This window comes from Pelophylax lessonae, assembly GCF_965119305.1.
Source record: "Pelophylax lessonae genome assembly, chromosome: 4".
NCBI classification, from domain to species: domain Eukaryota; kingdom Metazoa; phylum Chordata; class Amphibia; order Anura; family Ranidae; genus Pelophylax; species Pelophylax lessonae.
In genome coordinates, this window is record NC_138771.1 from 596,432,665 (window position 1) to 596,454,403 (window position 21,739).

At 44.6% G+C, this 21,739-nt stretch overlaps 1 protein-coding gene across 1 annotated transcript; it reads left to right on the top strand.

The window, feature by feature from the left end:
* Positions 1-265: 265 nt before the first annotated feature.
* SPC24 (SPC24 component of NDC80 kinetochore complex) lies at positions 266-14,749 on the top strand. The gene is made up of 5 exons (XM_082256932.1): positions 266-462; positions 2,165-2,306; positions 4,891-4,998; positions 10,047-10,123; positions 14,499-14,749. The coding sequence occupies exons 1-5, from the start codon at positions 297-299 to the stop codon at positions 14,603-14,605; spliced, it is 600 nt and encodes a 199-aa protein (XP_082113058.1). The 5' UTR covers positions 266-296; the 3' UTR covers positions 14,606-14,749.
* Positions 14,750-21,739: the final 6,990 nt, after the last annotated feature.

Here is a 21,739-nt window from a genome sequence, read left to right on the forward strand (position 1 = left end):
TCTTCCAACTGCCTAGAGAGAGTATCTTTCCTGGCTACTGAGGGAGACTTGGACACTGGAATGACACTTAGAAAGTCTTGCCCATTAGAGGAGATCTACCCCAGTAATCAAGCCAAACCAAATCCGAAGCTTTTGCAAGGTAATGAAGGCAACAATGGGCATCCCGTGGTCTCTTCTCTTAGGCAGTATACAGTATCACTTTACCTACTTCTTTTTCGAGATCTTTGTCTTGATTCGCCCAATGTGCATTTTGATTTACAGATCTGTTCTGACAGCCGTCTTATATCCAGTTGAAAATGCTTCGGGGGGACATGAAAGAATATGTGGAGTTGAGTCGGGAGATTGTCAAGATCCTGGTTTCTGACAGCGCAGCTGCTGATTTGAAGAAGAGCCTGGACTGGCAGGAAGCCATGATCAACTCGCTTGTAGACACGGAAATGCAGACCTTGGATCTCATTAGAGGTGCTTATTCTGTCATTCTATTTATGTTTATGTCTGGCTTTGAAGTAGTTGTGGGCCTCCAAAGGGTCTTAAAAAGGTCTACCATCATAATTAATTTGATATGCTTTGAAATGGCAATAATGCAAGCCGCAAACCAACTTAGTTCCTCAAAAGATCAAAGTAAAAATTATGAATAGGAAATATTACAATTAGATTGCACCATGCACACAGTAGATACCCTGAGCTCCATATTGGGAGTTGCCATATTGTAGGTTAAGCCTGGTACACGCTACTAGTGTTTTTTTTTTTTTTTTTTTTTTTTTCGTGCAACCCATTGGGCTTCATGAAAAAAACTGACAACTCAGGAGGAGCCGCTGTATTAAAGCGGAGTTCCACCCTAAAATTAAACTTACCTCTATCTTCATGCCCGGGGTCACCTGAAAAACAAATGGATAATCACAATTTTTATTTTTTTTTTACTTACCTGGTTTAGAAGAAAATATACTAGGGATGCACCGAAATGAAATTCTTGGCCGAAGCCGAATAATAATGAAATGCTTGGCCGAAGGCCGAATACCGAACGCGGTGTTTCGCATTTTTTCCATTTATTTTGCCAATTTTTAGGGGGCACGCTGATGGGCACATTTTATGTTAGGGGGCACGCTGATGGGCACATTTTATGTTAGGGGGCACTCTGATGGGCAAAACAAAACATTTAAATCAGCGTTGCTCTTAACATAAAATATGCCCATTAGCGTGCCCCTTAACATAAAATATGCCCATCAGAGTGCCCCTTAACATAAAATATGCTCATCAGCATGTCCCTTAGCATAAAATAAGGGGCACGCTGATGGCCACATTTTATGTCAAGGGAGCACTCTGTTGGGCACATTTTTTTTTTCTTTTTTTTTTTAAGGGGCACTTTTTAGGGCACTCTAATGAGCATGGCAAGTGGCAACATATGGCAAAATATGCCAGTCTGCACACTAATGCTTGTGCAGCTACCGTATTCTCCCCCAAATGTGCTCCACATACCTGAACTTCAGCCAGGTCGGAGCCAAAAGCCGCGAACAGGGGGGCGGGGCGTGCACATAGTGTCACGCTCACTGGACCGAGTGTGAAGGAGCCGCAGTCAGGAGCAGAGGGCGGGACGCGCGCGTGACGTCACACCCCCTACTCGCGGCCGGACAGGACACCGGCGGCGTGTGAGCAGGGAGCCGGGAGCCGCAATGAGGAAGGGGACTGAAGGACTCCTAGGTAGCGGGCTCGCGGTCCGGTTGGAAGCATCGCGCGGGCCGCCATTTAGTGACCGCCGCTGACATTGTTCGGCACAAATTTATTCGGCCTTTTTACTTATTCGGCCGAACACCGAAAGTGCTATTTTTTTTCTATTTTCGGCCGAATAAATGCAGGACATATACCCCATTCACACCACAACGCTAGTGTACTGTATGTTGCAGTGGAGAAAAATGCAGCATGTGTGCATTTTTATGCAGCACAGTGAACAGCACCGCATGTCCCCACATAGCAGTGCAGTGCACCCCATTGCTGAGCAGTGACATGAATATGGCACTTCAACAACATTTAAGATAAAAAAAAAGAAAAAGTAAGCAGTACGGTATGCTGAAATATGCATTGCACAGTTGCCTACTGCAGCCGCCATTGAAATTGAAACTAGCTTTTCTCTACATTCTTTTTGTTTTCTTTCTTTTGAAATTTTTAGATTTTCTGTCCATAGAAGAAAAAGTTGCACATACCGTTCTTGAAACAGAGGAGACCAAGCAAAAAGTGTCATCCAAACTTCATAAGATTGAACGGGAGCTGCAGGACGTTTGTGAGAAAAACGCATCAGAGGAAACCAACATAAAATATCCTTCAGACTAAAGTAGTGTTTTTCTTTTCTTGTACAAATGATATATAGATGGGGGACAATGCTTTGTTTACCACTTGGCGACCATCAGCAGTACATCTACTGCTGGCGGCGGCTCCCCCAGGAACCACGACCTAGCTGTATGTTGCGGTGTACATGCGCACTGCGCCTGCCCCCAGGGGCTGCAGCAGCATGATCTGCAACCACAGTGTCTACCGGACACAGCGAATTGCAGATTGCAGTGCTCGCTACCCAGCCACTATGAGTGGCCCAGATACCATTTGATTGCTGTGCGATCGCATGTCACATAGTAAAAATAGTCCTGAATGTAATCCCTTTATTAACCTCATTATTTACTGCTGTGTGTGATCTGTGATTGGTCACCAGTGATCAAATGGTACCTGAGCCAAATCACAGCAACCTGTACCATGTGATAGCTGTAGGCCAATTACAGCATCACAATAGTAAATAAGGCCGTTTATGACCCTTCAAACGATTGGAGTTACAGTGATCACCACTGTAACAAGCAATCGGTGTAAAAAAAAATATAAAACTCCCTGATCACCCCTCTCTCCCCAGAGTAGTACAGTGTCAGTAGGGTAGAATAGAAGTAGGGATGCACCGATCCGACTTTTTTGGTCGCGATACCGATTTTTTGCTTTGTGAAATCGCCGATCCCGAGTCCGATCCGGAAGTACTGTTTTGTGAGCTTATTACAAAATAATACTTCCGGATCGGTATCGGCAGATACCTTATAACAATTGTGCATTCAAAATCTAAAATGTCATGGGTTTAGTAAGAGGTTAAACTTCCCTCCTCAGGAACGAAACGATACATTGTAATCATTGTGTTTACTTAAAGCGGTAGTATCCCGCTTTTTGACACTTTTACCTACAGGTAAGCCTATAATAAGGCTTACCTGTAGGTACAAATAATATCTCCTAAACCGGCACAGTTTAGGAGATATTTACAGTGCATGCAGCCGCTCGCGCGAGCGGCGCATGCGCTCTGAAGGTCCGGGGGACCTTCAATTAAGTTGCTGGGAGCTTGCCGGAAAAATCACTCCCGCGCGCATGCGCGGGAGTGACGTCATCGCGGCTCCGGCCAATCATCGCGCCGGAGCCATCTCTTCCGGCCAATCAGCGCGCCGGAGCCGCCGAACCCGGAAGAGACGACGAGGGACCATGGCAGCACCCGCAGCGATGTCCGGGGGTCCGTGTCGGGGCTTCGTTTTAAGGTAAGTTACACATAATGGGCTAGTATGCGATGCATACTAGCTCATTATGCCTTTGTCTTGCAGGTTTTTTTTTTTTTATTTTTTTTTTTATAGAGTTTACAACCGCTTTAACTGGGAGAGTTGAAAGGCATTTGCAGGAGGCTCTTTTTTTTTTTTTTCTTTGACAGCTGTTCTCTGCTATAAAGAGCAAAACCGGATCGGCCCGTGGATCTGTTAATTTTACCGATTCCCCCCGATCCAGCTATTTTGCCCATATCTGGGCAGATATCCGATCCGAATATCGGATCGGTGCATCCCTAAATAGAAGGGTTCTTTTTTGAGTTAAGAATACATACTGGAATATGATATACCATTTATTTTTATTTTATTTTTTTAACGTTTTCTGTCACTTTTAAAGGATAAATTCACCTTTACAAAAAAAACAATATGCGCATTTTTTAGCAGGTAAAAAAAAAAAAAATATGCAATTTTATTTTCCTTTTGTGTTATCAGCCTGTAGAACATTGCTCCCACGTTCAGCGGATCGTGAGTGCAATGCCATGGTCCTACAGACTATCTGTGTAGCTGTCTGCCCCTATTTGCAAAATCCAAATATACCATGTCCACAGCCACTCCTTTTTGTCTAAGGTTTTACTTCCCTCCTCATAAAAAGAAATCAGATTTAAACAAATGCTACCACAGTTTGGAAATAGTAGTGTTAGAACTGACCCATGTAGTAGGCTCCAAATTTTACAATTATGTTGCATATATTGGAAAACGGCTCTCTTTGTCAGACCTAATGGACAGGAGTGTAAACAGGTGATTAGCGGTAGGTATACTGTTTCATACATTTTTTTTTTTTTTTTTCCCCCCACTCTAAAAGCATGACACACCTCTGGACTTGCAGGTCACCACATACCTGTAGCTCTCTTGGTTTAAAACTGGAAAACCTTAAGCCGGCCCTGCAAACGCTGACTATGTTGATGGGGGAATCCCTCCTGAGCTATTGTGTTCTCCCAGTGAGGGGCGCTATCCCAGCTGGGAGAACACACAATTATTGTTACAATCGGCTCCAGCCGCTGACAGTAATCGCATGGAAAAACTGGACAGACTGGTTGTACCCAATTGTATTGATTTGATCAACTTTGGTACAATCAGTCTGCCCATACATGGTTCGAATCTCAGCCAATCCCTGCTGAACCGGTTGAGATTTGCGTAGTCTATGGCCGGCTTTACTGTTATTATAGTCTGACTGTGACTTCCACTATCTTTTCATTAACTGCGTGGTGACGAATCAGCTGTTTTTATTTATGTGTATGTTTTAATTGTTTAATTTGTAAAGTTTGCTTTTCCTGAACATCAGTACATTTCTTCATAAGGAGATAGAAGACTTGAAGCTCCTGGAAGATGAAGTTGCAGAGGTAGAGAGAGAAGCTGAGGAAGATACGACTGTAGTCATTCCCTCAGCCTTGTGAGTTCTGTCATCATTGAAAGAGAAGTGCAGGCAGAACATGACATGCTGCATCACATATGTTAAGTAAAGGCTATTTGCCTAGGCCACCTTATTTTCTCATAGAACTGCAAAAAAAAAAGCTGTAACAAAGGGTATAGGGATCAAAATCTATACGTGCAGGACAGTAGTGTGTTACACATGCAGATTAGGTTTAAAGTGGTTCTAAAGTCAGAAGGTTTTTTACCCTAATGCATTCTATGCATTACGATCAAAAACCTTCCGTGTGCATCAGTCTCCTCCTGCTTGCTCTGGGGCCACTTGGCTGGAGGGAGGGGCCAGGAGCGCCAGCGGGGGACCTGAAAAAAAGGATCCGGGCTGCTCTGTGAAAAACAGAGCAGGTAAGTAATATAAATAAATAAATAAATAATAAAAAAAAAATAATATATATATATATATATATATATATATATATATATATATATATATTTTTTAAACATAGCCTTCAATATTCCTGTAAAGGGAAGATCCCTTTATCGCCCCCTCCTCTCCCACTTCTTCTTCTTCCTTTTAAAATAAAAAAGGGAGCCAGTACCTAGTGTTGGCAGGTACCCGCTGCCATTTCTGATTGGATCTTCTAGGCGTTCTGAGCAGAAGTTCACTCCCTGCCCGCAATCTCCTGGGATGTGTCAGCATTCTGCGGAGGCTGTGGGTCCATTCTTAAAGCACAGCATGACTCGCGCATGCACAGTGGGAAGCCGGCTGTGAAGCCACGGGGAGTCACATCCAGCTTCCTCCAGTAAACGTGGGGTGCTGGGGACCTGAAGATTGGTGACGAACAGGCCCGGGAGAAAACGGATCCCTAGACAGGTGTCTTTTTATTCAAGGTCAGCAGCTACAGTATTTGTAGCTACAGACATTTAAAGGATAAGTTCAACTTTTGGAACATGTTACATGTTCCACCCATATTTTAGGGTGAAACATGTAACATGTTCCAGCTCCCACTGGCAATTCTTCCAATCTCCCGCACTCTGAAAGCTGGCGGGGATCGTCCCCCCCCCCCCCCCCCCACCCACTGTCACCTTTTAAAAAGAACGCGGCCTTGTGGGTCTGTGCCCACACAGCCACGTCATTCATTCAGTTTCCTGTGAATGAACTACAACAACCATTAGCCATTGCTCTCAAACTGCAAGGGCGCTGGTGAGCGCCTTCGTAGTTCATTGATTGTTCCTGCTCCCAGTAAATGGCTGTCCGTATGAGATACGAGAAGACAGCTAACTTGAGAATCTGCAGGATCTCTGCATTGCACCCATGATCTGATGATTATGGGTGCAATGCTCTGTTGGCTCCCTAGAAAAATAAATAACTAAATGCACTTTTTTTTTTTTTTCTGCAAAAAAAAAAAAAAGTGCATATATAATTTTTAACTATTTTCAAATAGACTGAAGAACTTCTCCTGCCTAACACTAACTATATTTAAAAATGCCCCCGCTACTTATGCTGCGTAACCTACGCACAAAAAAAAAAAAAAATTGTATACTAACCTATTTTTAGCCCCCTTCAGTTCAGTCACGTGATCTATGTGTAACGTCATGGCTCCCCGAATTCCCAGACTTTGTCTGTGCTCCCTCTGCAGCCAGCACTCACTAAGGACCAGTTCACACCACATACAGTGCAGTGCATTTTTTTTTTCTGCATTAAAATGTATAGATAGCAGGTGATATGGTTTTTAATGGCATAGTTCACACCAGTACGGTCAGTTCCAGAAAAATAAAGTAGAACATGCTGCATTTTTTTCTGCACTGAACTGTACTGGAACGTGCTAAAATGCATAAAAAATGCACAGAACTCCCCTAAACGCACTGGAACACACTTGTCCTCATTTATCCGCTTAAAGACCAGCCACCGCAGATATGGGTATGGGTACGACGGCTCGCGGGAAGGGGTCTCAGGGGCGCGCCCACTCTGCAGCCCTGCAGCTAAGCAACTGGACCAGCAGCTGCGATGGCCGTCGCGAACCCGCCGATCGCTGCAGGGACTGACCGACGGCGGTGTGCCGTTGTAAACACAGCACACCGCTCATCTGTCACTGATTGAAACAGGCCTCCTGTGTTGCTGTTATTTTGGAACACAGGAGCCCTGTTTCCATCCACCAAGTCTGGCCCCCACACAGTTAAAAATCACCCCCTAGGTGCACATTTAACCCTTTGATCGCCCCTGGTGTTAACCCCTTTCCTGCCAGTGTCATTATTAAAGTAAAAGTACTGTAGTCATGTCCCTGCCCCCCAAAAGTGTCAAATGTCAGGTGTCCGATCTGTCCGCCGCAATGTCGCAGTCCCGCTAAAAATCGCAGCTCACCTCAATTACTAGTAAAAATAAATAAATAAAAATGACATAAATCTTTCCCCTAATTTGTAGACGCGTTACCTTTTACGCAAACCAATGAAAATACACTGATTGTGATTTATTTTTACCAAAAATGTGTGGCAAAAAGACAAATTAGCCAAAAAATGATGAAAAAAATTGATTTTTAATTTTTTTTTTCCTTACTTGGAATGTTATATAGCAAAAAGTGAAAAATACTGCTTTTTTTTTTTTTTTTCAAAATTGTCGCTCTTTTTTGTTTATAGCGCATAATCAAAAAAACCGCAGTGGTGATTAAATACCACCAAAAGAAAACACCTGTTTGTGGGGGAAAAAAAAGGACGTCCATTATATTTGGGTACAGTGTTGCACGACCACGCAGTTGTCAGTTAAAGTAACGCAGTACCGAATCGCAAAAATGGCCTGGTCATTAAGGGAGCAAATCCCCCCCCGGTCCAGAAGTGGTTAAGGCGTAGAAAAAAAGATGGGGGGGAAAAAATGCAATAAAAACGTACCAGAACGTGTCAAAAAAATGTGCATGCTGAAAAGCACCTGGAAGTTCATCTGGACTGCGTTTCTATGGTGTGAACTGGCCCTTGACCAGGGCAGAAATTAGGTTAGGCGGCATTTTTAAACATAAGTGTTCAGCAGGAATTCCACTTATAAACCATTTTTTTGGGGCAGGATTTGACTCCTGTCAAGACAATTTTGTCTTTGAACACATACATGCAATACACATGATACAAGCACAAATCTGTCTCTTGGCTGCTTGTAGATGCTACAGGGCCAGAACCCCACTAGGTATTTTTGCAGACATACTTGGGGCCCTCTGGGGAAATCCAATGCCTCCCTGCAGGCCAGCCCGCCCCTAAAAAGGCCCAAAAATCAATCATCCACTGCAACACATACAGTAGGTTTAGCAGTTAGCACTCTTGTATTGCAACTTTACAGTCCTGGGGTTGTGTCTCTCTCTTTTGTGTTGCTTTGGGTGATCCTCTTAGAGCAGGGGTGTCAAACTCAACTTCATTGAGGGCCGCGTCAGCATTATGATTGCCCTCAAGGGGCCGGTTGTATCTGTAATACTAGAAGTCCAGAGTATTCCCAACTCCTTACATCAGATGTCAAGAGTCGTCCTCCCCCCACCACCCTCCCTTACATCAAAGTGCACCCCTTTACCTCCTGTTGCTGCTGGGGGCAGAGCTAGGAAGCAGAAAGTGCAGGGCCTGGAGGAGGCCCAAAGGAGGGCTGGAGCTCTTTTGCAGATCTAGAAGAGGTATGAGGGCCACATGAAATGGCCTGGAGGGCTGGATTCGGCCCGCGGGCCTTGTGTTTGACACATGTGTCTTAGAGGATATCTGGCTTCCACCCAAACTGGCCCTGCTGTGTGTGGTGGTAGGGACAATAGATTGCAAGCCCCTTTTGGGTGCTAAACAAATAGATTAAAAAAATACTTCTGAAAAGAACAAATATGTGTTTAAAATCTAACAGTCTAACAAAAACCTTTTTCCAACTTTATTTGCATTACTAAAATGATGAGTAAAAGAAAAGATGTCTATGCCTTTCATTTCAATGCATAACTGAGGATTTTTGTTTTCTGATCCAGACTTACCCAGAGATTACTTGTTTAAAGTGTCCCCTCATTCTCCTTGTAATTTCTTAACCCACCATAGCGTGAAGTATGGGGGGTTGATTTATACATGCATAGAAAACCAATCCGCTTCCAGTTTTATTTTATTTATTTTTTTTGGCAAAGCTTAACCACTTGCCGACTGCCCTATAGCAGTTTTACTGCTAAAGGGGAGCTGCTGTGCGCAGGATAACATATTATACGTGATCCTGTACTTCCGGGTAGGGGGCTCACTCCTGCTGTGATTATATACTGCGGGAGCCGATCAGCAAGTACCGCAGACTCTTATGTCCACCGACACCTGCCGATCATGCTGCAGAGAGGCAGAAAAGCATTCTGCCTATGTAAACAATAGAGGGAAGGCATGGATTCTGTGTCTCTGCAAAGCAGGGACATGAATCCATGTTTTCCCCCAGTAAAAGCACCTCCCACACTATATTAAAAACACAGACTAGGCACACAGTTAACCCTTTGATCTCCCCTGATGTTAACCGCTTCCCAGCCAGTGCCGTTAGTTCAGTGACAGTGCATAAGTTTTAGCACTGATCACTGTGTTGGTGTCACCAGTCCCCCAAAAAGTGTGTTATAAGTTGCTAATCACTGCCAATACTAGTAAAAAAATAAATGCAAAAGTCCATAAATACGTCCCTTTGTAGACATTATAACTTTTGCACAAACCAATCAATATATGCTTATTGGGATTTTTTTTTTTAACCAACAATAGTTTTAGTAAATCAATCCCACAGAGGGCATCAAATGTGGTCCCTGATGTCTCCAAATAGCTAAATGTATTTATTATTTGTAATGCTACAGAAGTCTGCCGTAGACTGAAGACTTGATAAAGAAAATGATCAGAGTTCTACAGGATTGGACAGAAGTCATGCCGTAGGAGACTAGGGAAATGTTGAATCATATAAGGGGCCCTTCACACATCAACACTCCCACTGACTGCTGGGACCTGAGGGTTGCACTAGGACCCTAGAGATTGTAGACTCTCAAATCTATAAGATGTTATTGCTGGTTCTAATAGCAGAAAAGAAGGGCAAAGTATAATACAATTCTTTTGTGTTCTTTTCAGGTACATGGCAAAACTGTTCCATTCTGTAACCAAGATTGATTGGGATTACAGCTGTGACTCAACACTCATCAAAGGCAGTATCCTTCTAATGCAATGTGACTTACGCTGTCTTTTTTTTTTTTTCCCTTATGGGCCATTGAACTTAAATTGCATGTAGGTTTATGTGAAACACAAAAATGTCACATTTTCTGGAGTTTATCAAAAATGAAGACATTTAGGGGGTTATTTACTAAAGCAAAAGTGAAAAATGTGGTGCATCTCTGCATAGAAACCAATTCGCTTCCAGGTTTTATTGACAAAGCTTAATGGAACAAGCTGAAGTTAGAAGCTGATTGGCTACCATGCACAGCTGCACCAGATTTAGTAAATCTCCCCCTTAGGGTGAAGCTGGCTGGTGAACACATTCGGTATTCACTTTTTAGAACTAGTAGTAAATGCTGGACTCCACTCAGCTATAAAAGACATTAATTCATCAATACATCATTAAAGTGTTTGTTCACTGTTTCAGAAAGAATGAAAAAGTAAACTAACACCGTACACCCTCCTGGTCCCTGCTGTACTTACCTCCGTGGATGTAGAACTCTCAGTGCCCATGCAGCTGGTACAGCGGTCCAGGGTTTTAAAATCCTTGTTCTTCTCCTTCTTCTTCTCTATGTATTGCTTCCGAGATCGATCAGAGTTATTCTAATTGGTCAGCTTCAGTACTGAGCATGACCCTGACCTGTCCCAGAAGCATTGCACATAGAACAGAGGGTATTTCAGATCCCTAGACTATGCCACCAGCTGCTTGGGCACTGATAGTTCAGCATCCACAGAGGTAAGTACAGCAGGAACCAAAGGGGTTCGCTGAGGGCTCTAAAAGTAAGGATGAGTCCTCCTCTGCAACCGTGCATCAAAAAGCACTGGTGGAGGCCCAGATTGTTTCAGTGTGGGAAACTTTAAAGTTGGAGGACTCAGCTGCTGCTGAGTCAGCAACGCCGGTGCAATTTGGCACCTGCAAAGGTGAATAAGGTTTTTCCCTTTCCTGCCTATTTTGACGAGATTGTCACTAGTCAGTGGGGTTCCCCGAAATGCATGGTTGGATTACGGTAGGATTTTGCTAGAAGACATCCCTTTGAGGAGTCTCTTCTGAAGAAACTTGACGGTTCCACTGTCGGTGGACTCCCAGGTTTCCAGGCTGAATAAGACCACACTTTTGCCGGTGGAAGATTAAGGACACTGGACAAAACAACTGGGGCTCTGGTATCTTTTTCACTGTGGCTGGTTCAATTTTAAGACCGGTGTTTGCTATCACCTTGGTATCCCAGGCTAAGGTGTTGTGCCAGGATCTGGAGGGGAGTCAACATTCTTCTAAACTGGCGGATCAGTTGATCCAAGGGTTACAGTATATTTGTGATGCATCCCTCGATGCGGCCCCCCTGGCCGGCAGGGTTTCTGTGACGGCGGTGATCCTTCGCCGCATGATCTGGTGGAAGTACTGGTCAGCGGACCAGGCTTCTAAATAGGTACTGACTGATCTTCCCTTTGTAGGTGACCGTTTGTTCGGTGCCTCTATGGAAAAGATCATTAAGGGCCTTACGGGATCTCAATGACGCTTACCTTCATATTCCAATATATGTCGGGCATCAGCATTTACTTTGTTTTTGCTGTAGGCGAGGAGCACTTTCAATTTGTGGCATTACCTTTTGGTCTCGTATCAGCTTCTCTAATGTTCACAAAGGTTTTGGCCCGAGTTCTGGCCTTGTTACGGCAGAAGGGGATCACGGTACTGGGTTACCTGGACGATCTGCTTCTGCGTGCAGTCTTCCTCGGCTCTAGAAGCTGACTTAGAGGTTACAGTGCAAACTCTGCAGGAGTTTGGGTGGACACTGAATTTTTAGATATTGGCTTTGTCTCCGTCCACAAAGCTGGACTACTTGGGTCTGATGCTGGACTCAGCGTCAGCCCAGTTGTTTCATCCTCAAACAAAACTGAAGCTATAGGAGGCTGTTCGGCTCTTGTTGTCCAACCATCCCATCATCACTCAGGACTTGCATGCAAGTGCTGGGTCTGATGGTCTCCACCTTGGAGGCGGTTCCACACCAGACCTTTTGCAAAGGGAGATTTTGATCAAATGGAACAGGGATCCACTGTTGCTGGACAATCTGATTCTGTTGAGTCGGGGTTCAAGGGAGCCTCTCCTGTGGTAGCTTCGCTCCCCGGCCCTTAGTCTGGGAAAATGTATTGGGCGGTAATCACCATGGATGCCAGTCTGTCTGGATGGGGAGGTGTCTTGGGAGTGTGTTCGGCCCAAGGTGTCTGGACTTTGGAGGAGTCCAGGTTGCCGATCAACATCCTGGAAATTCGGGCGATCAGACTGCCTATCTCAGTGGACGGATTGTCTGCAGGCACGCCCTGTGTGGGTACAATCGGACAATGCTACGGTGGTGGCATATGTCAATCATCAAGGGGGCACAAAGAGTGCCCTTGCGGCTCAGGAGGTGGCTGGCATCTTGAGATGGGCAGAACGATATGTTCTGGCTCTGTCTGCTGTGCACATTCCGGGGGTAGAGAATTGGCAAACGGAATATTTCAGTCGGCAGACGTTGGATCCGGGAGAATGATCTCAATAGGAAGGTACAGAGGTTACTGTCAAGGTCTCGGGATCCTCTGGCCAATGCCGCAGACGCTCTGGTGGCCCCTTGGGGTCAGTATCATCTGATTTACGCCTTTCCTCTAATACAACTTCTATCGAGACTGCGATGCACAATCGAGCTAGAAGGAATTCCAGTCATTCTGGTGGCACCAGACTGGCCTCACCGGTCTTTGTATGCAGGCCTGCTAAGGCTGGTAGCAGATGTCCCTTGGAAACTTCCTCTCAGGGAAGATCTTCTGTCTCGGGGACCAATCTTCCATCCTGCTTTAACGGCATGGCTATTGAAAGCCATGTGCTGAAGGACAGAGGGCTGTCGGGAGGTGGTGATTCCTATGCTGTTGAAGGCTAGGAAAACTACTTCCAGGAAGGTTTTCTAGAGTTTGGAAAGCATATATTACTTGGTGTGAGTCTAGGGGGGGGGGGGGGGGGTTCTCACCGTTCCTTTTCTGTGTCTCGTCTGTTGGAGTTTCTTCAATTGGGTGTAGATCAACGTTTAGCTCTGGGCACCATCAAGGGCCAGATTTCCGCCTTGGCTATCTTTTTCCAAAGGCAGTTGTCGGTGAAGTCTTTGGTTCACACTTTTCTGCAGGGAGTTCGCCATCGGGCTCCTCTGGTGCAATCTCTGATACCTTTGTGGGATCTCAATTTGGTTTTGTCGGTGCTTCAAAGGCCTCCCTTTGAAAATATCTTGGAAATTCCTCTGCTCACTCTGTCGCAGAAGGTGGCTTTCTTAGTGGCTATTCCGCACGCTGCGTGTCTGAGTTGGCTGCGTTGTCCTGTCGGTCACCTTACTTGGTGATTCATAGGGATAAAGTGGTGTTATTACCCTGTTAGGCGTTCCTTCCTAAGGTTGTCTTAGGGTTTTATTTGAATGAAGACATTGTGCTACTGTCCCTATGTCCTAAGCCTAAACATCCCAGGGAAATTGCCTTACATTCCTTAGATGTGGTACGGGCGATTTCGGTTTACCTGGGGGTGACTGAACCGATTAGGAAATCCTCCAATTCTTTGTTTATGTATGGACCTTGTAAGGGGAAGGCTGCATTTGCTGCGACCATTTCTAACTGGATCAGGCAGACGATAGTGCAGGTTCCTCCTTTCCCTGTTAAAGCACATTCTGCAAGGTCGCTTTAGTGCCTCCTGGGCCTTCCGTCATCAGGCGTCAGTGGTTCAGGTGTGCAAGGAGGCTACTTTGGTCGTCTGTACACACATTCACAAACCTTTAGAAGGTGGATGTACTTGCATCTTCGGAAGTGCCGCTTCTTGAGGGTGAAAAATTTTTTCTGGTGGGGAGCTCCAGTTCCTAGTTGAGCTCCTGTTACCTGGTTGACTATGTTTAGCCCTGTTGGGAATTCTGTGTTCGCTGTGTTCTTTTTTTCCAACCCCATACCGTGAAATCGTTTACTCTGAGGTTCACTGACAGACACAGCACCCGTCCCTCTTTTGGGGATGAGTTATTTGTTCTCTGACACTGCTTGTTACAAACTGGAGGTCCTACAGCAGGAAATGATGGTATACCCTCTGGGACTACCCCAGGGGTGTAACCAAAAAGGTTTCTGCCTAGTCCTACTCATGAAGAGTGACAGTATAATATCCAGTGGTCTGTAGAATTGAAGCGGTGTCTGTCAGTGAACCTCAGCGAAAAGGATTTTACGGTAAGACAAAAATCCATTTTTTTGGGGTTTTTTTTTTTTTTTTTTGCAGGGCAATACTTAGGCACAATTAAACTTATTGTGATGTCCATGTGCAGGCTAATGTTTTCCTGGCACTTTACTGTGAAATATATTCCATACTCTTTCTTTAACTGCAACCTTAAGTCCACTATGGAGGAGAGATTGCTCAACCCATCTGCATTGACAGCACCCAGCGCTCAAAGATTTTCATCTGCGATTACCTATGGAGCCTTCTGTCAACTGAATGGTGATCGAGCCTGTGTGGGGGGAGGGAGTTTTTTATATAGCATTCCACAATACAATCAAATTCCAGCATAATTAATGTAGCTGTCGGAATGTGATTTTAGGTATTTACATGCTTCTGTATGATAAAATCTATATTAATTTTTTTTTTAATCGCCTCAAGTTTGTATACCTGTGTATATACTGTATTTGTGACTATTCTTGTGTGGTGTATATATTGTAGTTTAGCTTACCCACTTAGTTAAAGATGTTATAGGGCAAACAGTCCCTTGACAGCTATCTTTTCAGCAGCAGGCAGAATTTCTCTATGCCGTATAATTTTATTGCTGGCTGCATCCACCGAGAAGTGAAGTACTTTTGACAAATGTTTCAGGAGTATGGATGTCAAATGAGACTTAAAGCGACATTAAACCTTCATTTAAAAAAAAAAAAAGTATAACAATAATGTTATTACCTGCTGTGCAGTGGTTTTGCACAGAGCAGCTCCGATCCTCCTTTTCTCGGGTCCCCCGTCAGCGCTCCAAGCCCCTCCTCTTCGCTGAGTGCCGCTGTTGAAAGCCACTTTCCATGGGGGTACCCATGCATCCTTGCTCCCAAGCCGCCAAGTCTGCGTCTATAGACGCAGACTGAGTAACTTGGTCCCAAGCCGCTTGCTATTGAGGCACTAGTGTGTGCTCGCTCCCGAGCCCTGGTCTGTGTGTTCATAAGACACATCAAATGGGGCTTGGCTCTGCCCTTGTTCCCTTCTAACTTTGCTGACTTTTATCTGAAAATGCTGGTTGCCTGGATGTTTGTTGCTGGAATTATTTTTAAGCCACTGTCCTGGAAGAAGTATTCAGATTAAAAGGTAACCGTAAACTCAGACTTCTAAACTTGTCCGTCCCTTAGAAATATTATTTATTTTATTTATTTCAGGTACTTGTATAGCGCTGTCAATTTACGCAGCGCTTTACATATACATTGCACATTAACATCAGTCCCTTCCTCAAGGAGCTTGCAATCTAAGGATAAAAGCTTTTGGAACAGCAGGACAGCCAGATAACTGCCATTTCCAGGAGAGGACACATTTGGTAGCTTCCATTTTCTCTGTAGAGGTTCGTTTTAAGGAAATAATGCAAACCTAAAACTGTTGAGCCCTGGTTCACACCTGTGCATCTTTGAAATCGCACTACTTCAGCGGGATTTCAAGTCACACATTAGTTCGATTTGCACTGCTGATTTCATTGCGGTTTACAACTTAATTTAACATAAGTCTATGCAAGTCGCAATGAAATTCTTAAAAAGTAGTTAAGGAACCTTTCCTAATCGCTGCAACATGAACTGTTCCATTGCTGGCAATAGGGTGCGATGTTTCATGCGATTTGGACCATGCAAATAGCATGACAAGTCGCACCGGTGTGAACAGGGGCTTAGGGCACTTAGGGAATGGAGGTGCAAAATACTGGTTTAAATTCCATATATTTTTTTTTTTTGCATGGAAATCCAGCAGAGATTTTTTTTTTTTTTTAACTGGAATTGATTTCCATACTAAAAAGTAAAACCTTTTGTAAAAAATCTTTTATTGTACCCTCAATGTATCTCATAAAAACTAAAATTGGCTTTTAACGCATCTGTTTAAAGATTGAATATAGATGGTAAAAGAGGAATCCCCAGTTTTGTGACCAGATTTATTTATTGTGTACATTGTTGCTGTTGTGTTTTGCTGCTGCCAGCAGTTTTTAACGTGTTGTAAATAAAAAGTAAATGGTTCTTACCTGCTTGTTTTTCATTGTCTGTGAAATCAACCATTGCATACCTTATTTTAGACCCAGTGACATCATCTCTCTATGCCAGGAGTCTCAAACTGGCGGCCCAGCTGTTGCAGGACTACAAGTCCCATCATGCCTCTGCCTATGGGAGTCATGTTTGTAACAGCGTTAGTGAGGAGACATCGCTGAAATTGCCAGCAGAAGAGTGCAAGACCACAAGAGAGCACCAGCCCATTCACTCCAGAGGGAACCTGGAATAGAGGAAGGAGAGAATCCCCTTTAGGGAATACACCCAGGCCCAGGAACCTTGGCCATCTGGTAAGAGGCTCACCCACCTCCCTATTGGAGGAGTGGGAAGGTATTTATATCTCCCTCCCTAACACAAGGATTCTACTCTGATATGGCTGTCTTTACGCCCTTTATTTTTTCCTGCTGGTAAGAAGCAAACCTGCACAGGTGGTGGGACATCAGGCAATTAGATCTGTTTTCCGGCTGTCACCTGAAGCACTTTTCCTGATTTAACTCACGTGTAGTATTTGGAATTTCACAGACATTTGTTACCTAGTTTCTTTTGGACTTTAAATAGCTTCACTTGGAACCTCTGCACAATTGTGTGTGTGTGTGTGTGTATATATGTATGTATGTATGTGTGTGTATATATATATACTTTGTTTTAGTGATTTTCTAGACACTTGGCTTACTCACTTCTATGTCTGTTATATGCTGATTCCAAGTACTGTATTTTCTGACGTATAAGACTACTTTTGAACCTCAAAAAAATCCCCCAAAAATGGGGGTCGTCTTATACGCTGGGTATAATATCTCCAAGGTAACCAAGTATAAGTATTACCGGTAGATGTAATCTCTCAAGACGCTGGCTATGTGGGAATCTTGTACCGGTATACCGTATGTACCGTAGCTTCGGCTACATACAGTGTACCACGCTGAGCCAATCAGGGAGAGCGATGTATTCTATTATTGAATGCAAAGCCTGCTCGGATTGGTGGAGTAACATCAGCCCGCCTCTCTGACTCTGCCAATCTGAGCAGGCTTTGCATTCAATAATAGAATACATCGCTCTCCCTGATTGGCTCAGCGCGGTACACTGTATGTAGCCGAAGCTACGGTACATATGGTATAACGGTACAGCAGGGCTCGACAATCCCCGGGCGCCAGGTCGCATTTGCGACTAGAATTAGCGACCTGGCGCCTGGGGGTGCCCTGCAGAAGGTGTCCTGTCATTTTTGCCCGGACTTCCGCGCACGGAGTGCACGGACTTCCGGGCCGTCCGAAAATCGAGGCCCCGGCTTTTCGGCCTACTTGAGATGACAGGCTTCCAATGGGGAACTGGCGCCCTCTTGTGGAGGCCGGGAGTAATGACTGTTTCCACTGCCTTTTTGTTCTCAATTCATTCATTACCATCTCCCTGTCCAGTTAGTTACCTTTGACAGGGAGTGTGGTTATTATTATTTAATTTATTTTTTAAATGTAAAAAAAAAATATATATTTTTTTCTTTTTTTTTAATTATTAAAATAAAAAAAATTATTTTTTTCCAATTATTAAAAAAAATATATTATATATATAAATATATATCTATATAAAAAAAAAAAATATATATATCTCTATCTATCTATCTATATAAATATATATCTATATATCTCTCTCTCTATATATATATATATATATATATATATATATATATAAATATATATCTATATATCTCTCTCTCTCTATATATATATATATATATATATATATATATATATATATATATATATATATCCTTTTTTTTTTTTTTTTATTTTTTTTTTCTCGTTGCCATGCCACAGCCGAAGGCCCCTTTCACACGGGCTGTCTGATCAGGTCCGCCTGTCAGTTTTTCAGGCAGACCTGATCGGACCCTTGATTCTCCTCTATGGAGCAGTAATCTGCCGCCATCTGATCCTGTCCACCAAAAGCAGACGGATGGATCGGATCAGATGGCATCGGATGGAAAGAGACAGACAGTCTGTTTTCATCCAATTGTGCTAGAGGAGAGTGGGGTTCTAGTCGTATTTATGTGTAAATTTAGTATCCGTTTTATTAAATAAAGCTTGGTTGTTAGTTTAAAAAAAAAAAAAACTGGCTCCTAACTTTTTTAGCTGGCTCCTAGATTTCAGGAAAATTTGTCAAGCCCTGCGGTACAGGATTCCCACACAGCCAGCTTCTTGAGATTACATCTACTGGTAATACTTGGGGTACCTTGGAGATGATATGAGAGATTACATGTATTACAGTACTTGGGGTATCTTGGAGATCTGAGAAATCTGATGTTTTTCAATGGTGTTGCCTTGCTTCGGAAGGGGGGTAGTCTTATACGGCGAGTATAGCCCAAAACCTATGTTTTAACTTGAAAATTAGGGGAGCCGTCTTATACGCCGGAAAATACGGTATTTTGCTTTTTGTTTCAGCTCACTACTGTATATTTCATTTCTCTATCGCTCATTGACAGACGTAGTCTTCTTGATTCTCAAGAGCTGGGTTATGTTGTCTCCGCAGGAGTAGGACTAGGCAGAAAGACAAAACGTTCTGGCTCCACCTTAGGGGCAGTCCCTGAGGGTATATCCTCCCTCTCTCTGCTACAGGGAATCAGTTTTTTTTCTGTCTAGTCAGGAGTAAGGACCTAAGTTCCTTGCTGGGATCTTTTGGTCCTGGCAAGACTTTTTTCTTTAAGAAAAAGACATTTTTTAGGTAGTTTTCTCCAGTGTTTTTTCCTGTGAGATCTTCAAGCAAAGATGCCGGACTGGGCGACACTTGTGGTCACCCCAGCCGGCCTACGAGCGCGCGCAGACCATGGCATTGCGCTTGGTCGGCCGCGACACATTCAAGTAAGTATGCGGGGCCGGGCGACGGGCTGGATGTTGAGATCCAGTGGTCACCCCGGTTTCTGCCTACGAGCGCGTGCAGACCAGAGCTCCGCGCTGGGTCGGCCGCGACGGAGTCCCAGTGGAGGGACTGACCTTGCGAGTTAAAAGTCTCGCTTGGACGCCAAGAACCAGAGAGTCGAGGCGTCCGGAGTGGTCCACAAACCCCCACCCCGGTGGAGAGGGTATTGTGAAGAGAGGGTGCCTGTCGGTTCGGTATGGTGAGTAAACGTTCCCTTTTTTTCCTCGTTATGAGGCAGTATGTATTATGGGCCCCTCCATATATGGTCAGTATATATCTGATACTTACAAGTCCCCCTTGTAATACAGCATGTGTTTGTGGGAAGTGGACTTGGTTTAAGAGCTAACACTCTACCCAGCAGACTGTAACATTACAGCTGACATAGGAGGTATAATCCTACCTTATGTGTAGTATATCTTCTGTAGATCCATATAGCGCCTCTTAGCAGAGATGCAGGTGGATGTGCTGGGAAAACGATTTTGGCGGTCCGCCGCCATTTTGCCGTAGACCTAATGCATGTATGTCCTCAGGTCACGCCGGCCGCCATGTTTTTGGAGTCTTATGTCTCTTCTATGGGGGCGGCCATGTTTTGTGAGCCCAGCTACCTCGTGGAGAGCTGGGAACGCCGGAAGGCGTACACAGGGGGCGGAGCCACGTCCTTCTACCCGGGAAAAAGCAAACAGCTCCTTCCAGTCTGTGTAAGACAGACGCTGACTGCAGTTGGTTGGAAACTGCACTGCATCGGTTGGTGAGCCTTGGGGGTCCCTCTCTCTCTCTGTGGGATCAAGAAGCAGGTACTCTGAGGGGCGCTATTGCGCTAGGGGGAGACACACAAAAAAAAAAAAAAAAAAAGTTTTTTTGTTTTGCTGGCAAAGGTGTCCTGAATTAACATGGACCCTGCCACTCATGTATCTCCTCCGGATCCCCTCGAGGGGTCTGCGGGATCCTCCAGCACCCCATTGACAATTGAATCATTGTCAGCTATTATGGAAACTTTTGTGTCCCGGGTGGAAGTGGCTTGTCAGGGACAGGGCGCAAGAAAGCGACCCCCGCCTAACCCCATATTATCTGAAACCTCGGATTCAGACTCTGAGCCCATTTCTGCAGTTGCAGGTACTTCATCTGGGATTGGTGTCTCGGGTCCTGTCTCTTCAGACAGTGAGGAGGATGTTTCGGCATCCACCATAGCCCGAGAGGAAGCGTTGGTAAACGCACTCATTGTATCTGTTCAAGAAACCTTAAGGTTACAGGGTACTCCATCGGAAATAGCTGAAACTGAAATCCCTTTTGGGACTAAAAAACGCATCAAAGTGGCGAAGGTTTTTCCATTGCCCAAATGTTTTGGCAATCCAATCGAAGAAGAATGGCGTCTGCCAAAACGCACTTTTACTATTTCTAAACGCATTGACAGGCGTTATCCGTTTGAGGAAACCCTTATTAAGAAATGGACAGAACCACCTGTGGTGGATTCACCAATTGCTAGATTGAATAAAGCCACGGTTATTCCTTTAGAAGACGCTCCGTCTTTTAAAGATCCAGTGGATCGCAAGATAGAAGCTATGTCTCGCACCATGTTTTCCTTGATTGGATCAGCTTTCAGACCAATAATTGCTATTGGTCTGGTTTCGCAGGCTGTAACTGAATGGACCAAGTGGTTACGCCGGGACTTAGAAGAGGTCCCTCAGGCGGTATCAGATTTGTTGGAACAAATGATACAGGGGTTACAGTTTGTGTGTGATGCGGCGTTAGACGCCACTCCATTATTGGCGCGAGCATCAGTCTCAGCAGTGGTTCTCAGGCGTACACTGTGGCTAAAAGGTTGGTTAGCTGACCAAGGTTCCAAAAAAGCATTGGCTAATATCCCCTTTTCAGGAGAGCGTCTATTTGGAGCCAACTTAGATGAGATCATTAAAGATCTCACGGGTGGAAAGAGCACCTTTTTACCGCAAAATTTTAAAGGTAGAGGAACTCGTCAAAGACGAGGGCCTTCTTTTTCTGCTCACAAGAGGTTTTTTCGTCCCGCGGGTGAAAAAACTAAGTCCTCCAAAGCTCCTGCAGGAGGCGTCGGGGGTCGTTGGTCGGGCAAGCAAAAGCCCGCCCCCCCCAGACCTGAAGATAAACCATCCAAAGCCTGAAGGTGCGCCCCCACCCATAACTGGGGTGGGGGGACGTCTTCGCCGGTTCCCGGATCCATGGCTTTCCAGAATCCCGGACAAATGGGTTTGCGAAGTCATAAGGTCAGGGTACAAGATCGAGTTTCGATCTCTCCCACCGGCGCGATTCTTCCCTTCCAATATCCGACTATCCTCAGATCGTTTAGACGATCTGCGGAGAGCAGTCACAGATTTACTACAACAAGGAGTGGTAGTCCACGTTCCTTGGACAGAACGGTTTCAAGGGTTTTATTCAAACCTATTTACAATACCCAGGAAAGAGGGCAAAGTGCGTCCAATTCTGGACTTAAGAGC

Coding starts and splice junctions, on each gene's coding strand:
- SPC24 (XM_082256932.1), top strand. CDS start 297: ATGCTTCGGGGGGACATGAAAGAATATGTGGAGTTGAGTCGGGAGATT. Junction 2,307..4,890: donor GCATCAGAGGAAACCAACAT/AAAATATCCTTC, acceptor CCTGAACATCAG/TACATTTCTTCATAAGGAGA. Junction 10,124..14,498: donor CTCAACACTCATCAAAGGCA/GTATCCTTCTAA, acceptor TGCAACCTTAAG/TCCACTATGGAGGAGAGATT.